General features: G+C 38.2%; 1 protein-coding gene across 4 annotated transcripts in view; it reads left to right on the forward strand.

The window, feature by feature from the left end:
- Positions 1 to 12,299, forward strand: part of FHOD3 (formin homology 2 domain containing 3) — a 374,500-nt gene that overhangs the window by 272,060 nt on the left and 90,141 nt on the right. For 3 of the 4 annotated variants that reach the window (XM_032181589.1, XM_032181586.1, XM_032181588.1), the window contains exon 11: positions 10,273 to 10,374. The exons of the other annotated variant lie outside the window; for it this stretch is intronic. In XM_032181589.1, the coding sequence (XP_032037480.1) occupies positions 10,273 to 10,374 (102 nt within the window). The remainder of the gene's footprint in view (positions 1 to 10,272; positions 10,375 to 12,299) is intronic. 4 annotated transcript variants of the gene reach the window in all.

Below are 12,299 nucleotides of genomic sequence, written 5' to 3' on the forward strand. Positions count from 1 at the left end.
GCTGCAGAAGCATTCTTTAATTGGTATGTTTTACCTGGCCAGGCCACCACCAGGTTAGCTTCGGTCAAAACTCCTTTCTTTTACCAGGATGGCATACAGCGCCCTAAAGCCTGGGGGCATCTTCTGTCCTGTTGATGTATGACACCAAGTGTTTCGCTGAGGGTACCTCCTAAGGTTTTCTGCCTGAGTCCAAATTCAGCGCTGTCAATCTGTGGTCTAGCATTCTGTTTCTCAAGTGGTAGACTTTCAAACACATTATTTCATGGTTCTTTTTTGTGTGTGCTTTTTTTTTTTTTAAGCTAGCTTTTTCCAACCACACAATGGATAGAGTCAGGGAAAAATGTAAGGAGTGGCATAGTACTTAACACTAGGTTGATGTTTTTATTGTATGCAGTGATTTCTGGCTATAAAAGTCTTCAAACACAAATTCCTATCTTTCAGTCATATTGTGTCTGGCTTTGAGGGAGTAGAAGGCATGTAGTTTGGGAGTTCTCAGTGCTGTCTTGCAGGAACAGGTGCTCTGCAAGAGCCCCATACATACAAACCAGAAACGACAACAACTCCCAGTTTTTTGAATGAGTCTGCTTCTCATTTTGCTGTGAATTTCCCTTTGATCAGTACTGCACAGAGACCATCCCTGTCTCTCTCCCTCGGTGTCCCATGAGAGATGTGTCAACCAGACTTAGCAAACATACTCAGGGAAGCCTCTATGAGATTTACACTGACAGCTCTTACCAGAAGTTAACTGAATGGCTCTCAAAGTTTATATTCAAAGACCTTGTGGTTTATAAAGATGTGAATAGCTAGGATTAGATTTTTTGCTACACTCTCTGCTCTCTTCTGTTTTTTGTTTTGTTTTGTTTTGTTTTGTTTTTTTTTTTTAAAATTTCTTCAATAGCTCAGAATTGGTTTACGTCTTCAAAAAAATGCAAAAGATTTATGAGGACTGGTCACCATACGTGTTCCTCTGGAGATACCTAGACCTTGGTCAGGAGTTCTGCATCAGTATTGCTTGGAGCCTAATATCCAGATCTGACTGATCTCTTAACTCATCAGAGTGGAGCCTGCACCCCAACACAGCAAGAGAAACTGCATTTCACAAACTGTCCTTTTTAAACCATGGAGCAAAAAAGTCCTAAGGAAGAGCAAATGTTTGGGTTCACCTGATCTTTCCAGATATATTAATCTGAAGAAACTCGGCCTTCAGGAGGCCATGTGCCGAGAGGGAAACAAACAGCAGAACACCCAACAGGGAATTATGTACCTACCATGAAATATAAACGTGTTGAGCCTCCTAAGAAAGGCTCTAGGAAACAAGGTGCTTTTTGCCTTATTAAAACTATTCTAGATGTGTTGGATCATTACAGAAGAGCAGCAAAGTTGGAAACTCCCTGGTAGTAATGTTAGGGTCCTGCCTGGCAGGCTGTGATGACTCTTCCTCTGAGCAAAGAGTACAATGGGGAATTCCAAAGTTTCCTCCAAATTTCCTGGCTAGTTGGACACAGCACTGTTGCATGGTGCATACTCTCAACTCAAGGACTTTCACACCCCGTATAATCCCAGAGAAAATTGGAAAATCGTTGTCTAAACAAAGCAAAGCTGTGCTGAGAAGCCATAAGGGTCTTTGTTAGAAAATACGTGTTTCTGATGCTTGAGGATTGCTAAGACTCAGGAAGGGATCTTGATGCTATTTTAGTTTTACCAGAAAACAATGAACATAGCTGAGCTGAAACATTTTTTCAGCTCAACTTCAGATTCCTGTCGAGTTTCTAACCAACTGCACAGGCCTTCGTTTGGCTATTATACCCCATTAACTGATTATTCAATTTGCTTCATGTAGAGCCAGGCCTGCAGGGGTAGTTTGCCCAAAATACAGCTGAGACTTCTTAATTTTTTTAAAACGATTTTCCATGTTTTCAGACATCCTAAACCATAACTAATCTTTGATTTTCCGTAGCATTTACCATGGCAAAATGCTAGTTTTTGTCATAACGTTTTTAAGTTCTGGTGACTTTCCACTACACTATGTGAAATGTTTTGATTATGTAAATACTTATGGCTCTAGACTGAAGTGCTGGGTACAGTGGTAGGTGGATTTTATTTTCCTTTTTTTTTTTTTTTCAGGATGGATACATTTCATGTCTCTTAGAGTCGCTGTCAGAAATACAGATAGGTATGAAACAGCAGAGAAGGGAGACTCGGTGTTAGCATTAATGGAGGACTTGGGTTCTGATACAGATACTAAAGGCCCAGAAGAGAAAAAGAATTTATTTTTATTGGTTTAATAGAATGAACCAAATGTATGTTTTCTTAGACATTTGTCCCTGCTTCCTGTTTTTGGTTGCTTGAAGCACAAATCTAGACAAAGAAGACATTTCCAGGACAAACACTCAGCCACATGTGTGGATATGCGAGGGATCCATTTAATACATGTGTGTGTGTGATCTGAGCCTCCGAGCATTAGTGGTGGCTTTGAAATAAAATGGATATCATCAGTTACAATTATAACTGTAGAGAAATTAACTTATTCATGTTTTGATTGGTATAGGCAAAAATGGAGAGGGGTTGTAAAAGCAAGGGTTTTGGAAAGGAGATTTATGTGTCCAATCAAACAGATCGGTAAAGTAGCACAGCATCCAACCTTTATCAGCCTTTGACAACAGTTACATACAAAAAATGATTTGTTAATGCAATTCTTATTTTGAATTTTGGGGCAGGGAGGCCACATTTACTTCTTTCATGTGGTTAGGGTTATGTGAGGCATGAAGTCAAGCAGATTTGAAAGGAGGGTGAACAAAAAGGTGAAATTTGTGACCTTGTGCTTTGTAAGAATGTCTTGGAAGAACCTGTAAGGAGTGCAATAGAAAAGAGGCATCAGAAAGGTTAAGAAAATTTTTCTTTTACATTCATACCATAAATACTCCATTCATGTATTGATTAATTTCTGTATCCCATGTACTGGTCCCATTACTGCCTCAGTTTTATACCAGTGGTTTTCTGAATTAAATACCTCTGTAGAAATGTCAGGTTTCATAGTAGGGGGTTGCTGTTTACTGTTTGTGGATCTTGCTGGAAAGAAATGTTTTATACTTGTTATACGTGCAGAGACCAGTTGACAGCACTGGACTTTGCTGTAGTAGCAATGGTAGATTTCCCTCGTTTGAATTTGAAAATGAATGAAAAAAAAACAACACTGAGCATTAAGTGATGATATAGTTGCATGGCAAATGCAGGCACAGCATGCATGCTGTGAATGCATGTATGCTTAGTCTTTTTTTTTTATCACTGCATATTTAGCTTAGATGAACTACCCGAGGAAATGTAACACGGAACCAGGATTTGAATCCTTGTCTCTGGAGGCCGGTGGTAGTGTCTGATGGACACGTGTCTCAGATAGTTTATCTCCCCAGTGGGTTTCCAGTATTTGTAAACATGATTTTCTGATGCCAGGAAAGCTTTTTTACACGTGTGATGTGATGGGAGGCAAAAAAGACAACAAATTGGCTTGGTACCATTTCCAGAACCCTCCCTTTGAAGTAAGGGGCAACAACAGTGACCTTGAGGTGTCAACCAATGTGCAGCTCCAAGCTCTGAAAACACCGTTTCTTCTCTCTTTCTGTATATGTTTCAGTATTTATTGCCCCCAAAGTCTCTCTACATCATGATTCTGTTTCTTTACCTCTGCTGCTCATGTAGATGTAAAAACAGCTACGCTGTTGGGTGATCAGACAGCTGGGACTCTTGAACTCTTTGTGCAGCCTTGCCAGTATCTTAAGCAAGACTCTGCTGTCTTGTTCTGCTTTGATGTGTCCTATATAAACTGACTGCAGCAATGAGAAAAGTGTGGTGCATTACCTATGTATTATTTAGGTGTGAAAAGTTCTTACTGATCGTATTTTAGGAACAAGAAAGTAACAGTAACCTAAAGATGAAGAGCAGTGTAGTATGAAGGCATGGAGAACACATGTACTTTACATTACTTGTTATTTTTTTCCAACCTTTTTTTTTTTTTTTTTTAGGGCAGAAATACCAGGATAATTTTCCTTTTGACCTTTGTAATTATGCATTTTAGTTTCCTTTCTGCACAGGAGGCCAAAGTTTGAGGCTTCACAACTAACTTGTTTTCCATCCCATTTCATGCACCTTCATCTTCACATAATTGCACCAACCACAACGGCCTATCACATGTAACCGTGGAATGGAATTTGGGTGTTTAATAGGTGGCTTCTTTTGTTTTTAATGGAGGAGGAAAGCATTACTGTTTCGTACAAAGTAAGAAATGATGAATTTGAATTATTAGCACTTTCAGCTTTCACATGAAAGATTAGTCGAATCTATTCTGGCAGCTAGCATAGACGAAAAGAGGAAGCAGCAGAAGTGTACCAAAGCATTTGTTTGTTTTACAAGGACTTAGGAATTTGGCTATGAATTGTGCTGTCTAACCAATGTAAGTGGAATTTTCACTCATAAATTGAGGACAATGGTAAGCAATTGCAAAAGAAAATAAAGTGACATCCACTGTAACTTATAAAGATCTCTCCTTGATGGAACATTTTTAATTTTCTATTTGTACACCTGTAAGGAGTTCAGAGAAGCAGCTTTCCAAGTCCTATGCAAGAGGTAAAAGAAGGACAGAGGTTTGAAGTGGGGGGGGACACTTGAAAAGAAAAATCGTGAGATCAACTGTAGTATTTCATTTAGGATAATATGGCAGAATGGCTAATGGTCACCTTCCTTCACTAAAAGTAGCCTCTAGTCCTAGTCAGTAGCTGCTCCTCTGAAAAGCAGAGAGAGTTTAAATGGGAGTAATTTAAAGAAGCTAAACTGAAAAGCACTTGACTTAATTACAAAGAGAAAGAGAGAGAGAAAATTCCTCATCAGTAATTTACTGCACATAGGGTGATTTTCAGAGAGTGTGGGAATAATGGCCAACAGCTCTACAATTCCCCTGTCCTTTATTTTCGGGGTCACTTCATAATGCGAAGGTCCCTTTCCTCACTGCAGTCCAGTGTTCCCACTTCTGGGGAATTTCAATATAATGCTGTGGGTGGTCTACAAAGGCTCAGACGTACACTTAGGGCCTTGTCTGATGACCTGAAAAATTAAAAAGGAAATATTTAGTAAGACTTTGGTAAAGATTAAATAAGCTCTACATGAAGGAAGATTTTTTTAATGTGCTATTATCTCATTTATTAAGTTATATGTGCATTATATGTGCAGACTATAAAGTCAGTAGTCTAATTATGGCTTTTCCCTGTTGTTCTATATTCAAACATTAGTGGTCAAATTCTTCCACTCTGAATTAAAATCATTTAAAGTATATCTTGCACTTCAAAAATCTCTATTGGTACCAAGCAGAATAGAATGTGTTTTTGTGCTCATGCTTATTTTCTGGCTTCGTTTTTGTTGTTGTGGTGGTTCCTTTCTTTTTTTTTTCCTTTTTTTTTTTTTCCCCTTCAGCACAGCCTTAGCCTTTGATTTTTCTATTAACCATGTTTTTGTTTTTGAAATAATAACAATTAAAAAAAGTATTTCTGGACTGCAAATGAGAACAACCAGAAGCCTGAGTTTCAAGTTGCAGTCATCAAAACTGTAAAGGGAAGTGTTTTGGGAGAGCCTGGAGAGGACAGAGACTAGATAACCTTGTACACGTTGTTCAGGTGTACATGTTGGAGAGGTTGGTTGGAGAGGGCTCAGATCTTGTAAATATTTTTCACAATGGAAGATACTGATTACTATTTTTGTGAGAAAGAAGTATGTGTCAGGATTGCTATGTGTTCATGGGTGTTAGGTAAGATGCCGAGCATCTTACGGGCTTTGCCTTGCCTTCTGATAAACTTGTAGATGAGTCCCTTGACTATCAATTCCTTTCATCAATCTGTGTTCATTAGTGTCATTAGTGTTTATGTCCGTATGTAATGCAGAGTGGCTGTTTAAGATCAGCAGGATAAATTTCTTTGGTGCTCCTTTCATTATTTATTTTTTTTTCATTTAAAAAAGAAGAAAGGCTAATCCATTAGTTTTAAAATCTTTGCCTAGATTTCATTTCGATGCCCCAATGGTTCTTTATCCAGAAACTGCACTTTTGTAATCTTTTTAAGCATACATGTATTTTAAAGCACTATAAATACTTCAAATACATCAACCTTTAGTTGAAACAACCAAGCAAAACTGTTTCCTAGTAGGTGTTTGTTAGTTGCTATGGCTGATGTTACAGTTTATAAAGATTTGTAGGATTTAGGACTTCTGTTTGTTTGGTGAGGCTGTCAGCGTGTAGCAGTAATCCATTTAAAGATGAAAATAAACACAGTGATTGTTTTTTAAACTTGTTTTCACTGCTGCAAAGATTTTGTTTAAATATTTCTAATCTGGTACTATTGTCATGGAACTGAAATAACCCAGCAGTAGTCTTAACATCAGTTGAATATATCAGAACCTTCAGTGTTAAATGAAACCCTTCTTCCCTGCCCCAGGAAAAATATTTGCCTTGTGTTGAACAAGATAAGTTGCTCTGTGCTACTGAAAAATTTGCTGGCTTCTGCAACCTAGTTTAGTTGAAAACCTTCTTATGAATCATTTTTCTTAATTTATGTCAACTATTGCACTGAAACAAAATTTGCATTTGTGTGCGGGAAAGTGTTTTTCCCTGCTATCCATTCTCCATTTCACACAGAAATGAACACACGACCCTGAAGCATCCAGATGACTTCCCAAATCTGTCTGCTGTTCTGTTTGAGCATCCCCCTGTCTGACGTTCTTAGTGTTACAAGAATGTTATCTGTCTGTAGTTAGTGTTTTCCAGTTTCGATAAAGATTCACGTGACTTTTTTTAGGATATCTGGTCTCTAACAATACAGACAAGCAACTGCCGTTGTTTTTGTTGAAAGAGCAGCACACTCGATTCACCAGGTCTTCTGGCTGTGAGCTTGTACAGTCTTATTTCCATTGTCCACATTTCCCTTAATCAAACTTGGCTGCCCTAGGTAATAATCAGCTGGAGGGGCTGTTACTCTTGTCTGCCTCTTTAGAGTACAGCAAGTCACAATGTCTGGGAAGTGGGGCTCTCAATTTTTCACTTCCTCAGATGAAATTACAGATAAACAGCACAGCAGACAGAAGTATTTCCTTCGAGTCACATTATTAATAGTTGTGACCCGGTATGAAGGAGGACAGAGCACGAACACTTCCTTCAGCTCCATGCAGGTCATATTACCTCCCAGACGAAGTTCTGCTTCTTCTTGTAGGCAGGAGTGCTTCTCTACCTATGGGCCAAAACGAAAACTGTACATGTCCCCAGCTGGTCTCTCCGTGATTGAGGTTTCCATTTCTTGTAATTAACTTAAAGGTGAAGCTAATTCCCTGTTTATTACTTAGTCTTCAACACAGTTTTTACACTTTTTTTACAGCTTTTACAACTATTACACAGCTTACCTGAAAGCAGGGTGTATGTAAAGAGCTATGGTCCTTTAAGCATAGCTCTCTTACATACACACACATTCTGAACAGCTTCGTCTACCTTAATCATCCTTTCTAAGGAAATGCTAGTGGTTACGGAAAATATGTCATTAATAGCCCTGAGAACTAAGATACTGTAGTGGGGTTTTTGAACTCTTGACCTATTGACCTGGGTTTAGTTGGAGCATTTCTCTTGTGATTCTGAAAGCTGCTTGGTTTTCTGGCTTTTTTTTTTTTTTTGCAAAAAGCTAGCCCTTCCAGGGTAAGGTGCAGTAACTATTTTGTGAGTGGCAGGTCATACATCCTAATTTTGTAAAGGCTATCTTATATAGGCTTAATTTAGGGCGTTTTTGTATTTATGATTAAGCCAGTTGAATGGGGATTAGATTTTCCCAATAATGGATTAGAAGGATGCTTTGCAAAGCAGTTAAAAACCCCAAGTACTGTATTTTAATCGATTACTGCTCACCTGTTGTATTTATTGTGTGATTCACTAGGCAGTCAAACACTTCTTACACAGAAGATCAATATTTTGAAAACAAGTGCTTAAACACAGAATTGTAAGTGCCAATTGAGTTCCAAAGTTCATCTGGCGCTAGGGAAATAGATTGTAGAGTAAAGGAAGCTTCAGGGCTTCAGGTACCAATTAAATATCCTGATCTGGTAAGTACTGATTATAAGATCTTTGAGTGGTGGGGATGGGAACAGCTTTCACTGCTGGTAAATTAATGACTTAATATTAAGACTTCAGACCATATGTTCAGGCTTATAAACATAAGATGCAAAAAGAGGATGACAAGATCTCAAGAAAAGTACTCAGCACGTGTCGCTTACCTCATAAGCATTAGTTTTGGGACCAAAGTGGTCCTGAGCCATGGGCCATGCCTTTCTGGTTCTGCATATTTTTTTCTTCTCGGCTTCTTTTTCCATTCACTGCAAATATAAAACTAATGGTTCCCAATTCAACCCATATTGTACAAAGTTTCATTGCATCATTTCAAGCTTGTGTCCTTAATATCATTCACTCAGGTGAAAGAATAAAGTTTCAAAGAACAATTTCAAACTTATGAGTTCCATTGTATCTGATGAATATTTCAGTTATGATTTGGAGCATTTGGAGACAATTGAGGAAGGTGAGGAATTTGACATCATCAATCTGGAAACCTGGTGGGAGCTTAAAATACAGAAGTAAATGGGGCAACTCTTGTTCATGTTAACAATAGCCATGCTCTCAGCTTTATAGGATGCATTGTGCTCTTATCACAGAACTGTGTTCTCACAGAGCTTCATGAGTTACTTTCCAAATGTGGTTGCTCTAGAGCTGGCAGATGCAGCTGTTTGGCCTTCACAGGAGATAATAGCGAAGCCAGTATTGATCTGCTCACTAGTAAGGAGAAGGGATTATATCTTTTTTTTTTTTTCTTTTTCTTTTTTCTTTTAATACTGATATATATGTGTGTGGAAGTCAAGAGGTATCTCTTTAGGGGAGGTGTGTGTTTGAGGAGAGGACAAAGAGATGGAGAGATGACCTGCTGCAACTACCATGGTTTTGTCACTGCGATACCTTAGGAATGTCTAAAAGCGTCTTCCTTATAGATGTTTGGAAAAACTTCCAAGTGCTGCCATTTTTCTGATTATTAGAAGGCTAACTCCATACAAATGCAACAAAATTTGGATTGACTCTCTGCATTATCATGATGAGTTCACGATCTCACATTGTGAATATTCATTGTTCTTATGACATGGCACCATACATGTATTAATTCTAAATGGAAGAAAAATGGACAAATCATCCCTTCAGAACTAGAGTAAAGAAAACCAGCTTTCAGAAAATTGCAAGAAATATCCAAGTATCTTACAAACTTTATTACTGTTCATACGCAGTATTTTTTGCATGGAACATAACCTAATGGTATTTATCATTAAATCAAGGAGAACTGGATAAACTGCAAATGCAGGAGAAGTCCAAAGAGAGAATATTTTCTAAATTTTCTATGAGTCTGTTGGTTTGGGGAGGAATAGGTATAATGAGAGGGAGAGGAGGCAGAAAATGCAGCCTTTTTGTTTTGTTTAATACAGTTTTATTTTTACTTATGTGGTTTGTAGGATATGGAAGCTTTATGCGTGACTTAAAATTCTTCTCTGCCAGACTGACTGCTGAACCAAAGCCTGCTTCAGCTATACTAATGATTCTTTACTGAAATAATTCATGTACTGGCATCCAATAACTGAAATATTGCTGTTTGCAAATAGCCCCAAACCGATTTGGTCTCTGTTATTTCTAGCTTAATGGTTCACCCTGCTCTGTTTCCTAGTTGAGCTATTGGCTGCTTAACTGGAATGTTTTATTTGTGTTAATTTAACAAGTATGATGCCCAGTGCCAGCTGTCCAATGCCAACACAGTTTGCACTGTCCTTTAAGCCAGATACGGCTTAATGACAAATGGGTTGAACACTGGTATTTTTTCATGAATGTTTTCCATTAATGCCTGTGTGGGTAGCAAATGGAAAGCCAAGCTCAAGAAAAAAAAACATTATATATATATATATATATACATACATATATTTGTGGACTTGAAAATTAATAAGATAAAACATAAATGGGGGAGAGGATAAAATTATTGTATTGATAACTACTCTTACACCAACACATACTTTGCAGGAAGTTTTCGGTGGCTGTCCCCAGTTTTCCCTCTTGGTGTTGTCTTTCCATTTCTAACCTCATTGCATTTCTCTTTCTGCGGACTCATGTCATTTTCTCTTCCACCTTCTCTCTTTCCATCCTACTGCATGCCTCTTTCCTTGGTGTGACCTCAGAGAGGAGGAGGAGTGTGAAGAAGAGGACGAAGAACAGCCAGTCACAGAGCCCAATACTGAGGATGAGGGGGAGGAAGAGGCCAGTAGGCAGGTCAAAGCCAGGTATCGGCATTCAGCGTTGTCCACGCACCTTTCCTCACTCTGGCATTAACTCACCACCCCATGTGCATCAGCATCTACATTGTCACTCACATTCCCATCTCTCCTTTTAAAGCCACCCCAAGGAAGTCCTTTTTCATCCAAAAGCTTTGTTGCTGTGTGCGCTAATGGAAATACGTTTAGTTGTGTAACTCAAGGCACTAAGAACTGTTTGCACTCCCTCACTTTGGTACCAAGTGAGGAACAGTCACAAATCCTAAAAAGATTTAGCAGACAGCATAGTTTCTAAGCATGGCTTAGGTTTATCTTTTAGTTAGGGTGATGCTGAAACATTGCTGTGCATTAATGAGTTAGGATATTGCTTGGTTTCTTAGGCTTTCATCCCTTTTTTCATAACATAGCCTTATTAGCAGTATCTGTCAATATGAAGAAGATTGACTTTTTTAATGTTGCCTATGTTTTATATCAATTTTGTTTATGTTTTTTAATAGGAAAGAACTACTTAGAGGCAAAGCTGAAGAGTATATGTCATTTTATACATACTTGCCCATCTGTGTATATATGGGTATAAACAAACCACCTATCAAAACAGTATTCTCATGTAAAATTTTCCACTTATTCTGAGGTATATATGGATTTGGCATCTGGCAACTTTATCCTAATAAACTGGAAGAATGAAAATATGTTCTTTCTTCCAGACAGCCATTTGATTTAGGTTAAATTGTTTGGCTTTGCAACTCAGCAAATGAGATTGGACTTTTTTTTATTTTTTTTAAATAAACCACATTCATGCAGACACTATACAGCACAGAAGGAAGAAAGGAAACTGTTTAATGTGCAAATTCCAAAGAAAATACTGTACTGTTGTTATTAATATCTTCCAGTCTGCAAATCTAGCCAATGGCTGCCTGAAATTTCAAAATTAAGTGATAATTTCCTCAAATCCTATTCTTAAAAGTCAAAGCTAAGACACAAGTTATTAGTAAATCACATGAAAATACTAAAATACTGTGAAAAAGTGTAGAGCGCAGGAGCCATGTAAAGGGTGTAATGTGCTGATAGGGCATTCTTGTTTTGAAATACCTCACTTGGAGGTAACAGGGTGATATTCCCATGACTTCTCTAAATACTTTCTTTCACCATCACTGTAGCATAACAAAAATTACCTTTACCCTGGCCATTTGTTTTGAATCCTGTCAGGAAGGGTAGGAATAGCCTAGTTTCAGGGATTCCTGTCATGCACGGCTGTTGAAATAGATGGAGGTTTCCAGATTCCCACTGTGTTTCAGTTGTGAGGGCAATTACCTGGTATATACCTGATGATTAATTTCATAATATCCTAACATATATAACCTATATTATATTGTTTTTGCATAGTCTTTGCCAAACCCATACTCCTCAGATAAGGTCCATGCCTTGTATGCACGGAGGTGGTCTCGGAAGAAGGAAGTCTTCCGCCTGCTGAGTGATCCAGCCCAAAGCCTGTGCACAGTGTTTGTGCTGGAGGTGCTAGTGAAAACAGATATCCAGGAGTGCTTTCACCTGCTTTGCTGCTTCTGTTGCTCACCAATACCTACCTTCACCAAAGTAAAGCAGATGTGTTTTCTGTTGCACGCAGTTGCAAATCTCTTAACACTGAGTCTGAATGGGATGCTGACACTCAGATAAATGTAGTGCCTTTGCTCCTAGATAACTGATGTGGTAAGGCATTGCTTTTAAAATCATTCTAAACCTTAATTTTGACAAAACAATGCTCATTTGTTGTGGTGGTTGTTTTTTTGGCTTTTTTTTTGCTTTTTGTTCTTGTATTTTTCATCTCTGATGAATAAAGTGGTTTTGCGTTTTTAGTTAAAAAATATAGGTTCACTGGGGAGGATGATAATCAGATACCTGGCCTTCAAGAGGCAGTCATGCAGATTGTATTTTGA

The sequence above is a fragment of the Aythya fuligula genome, chromosome 2 (assembly GCF_009819795.1).
Source record: "Aythya fuligula isolate bAytFul2 chromosome 2, bAytFul2.pri, whole genome shotgun sequence".
Lineage (NCBI taxonomy): Eukaryota > Metazoa > Chordata > Aves > Anseriformes > Anatidae > Aythya > Aythya fuligula.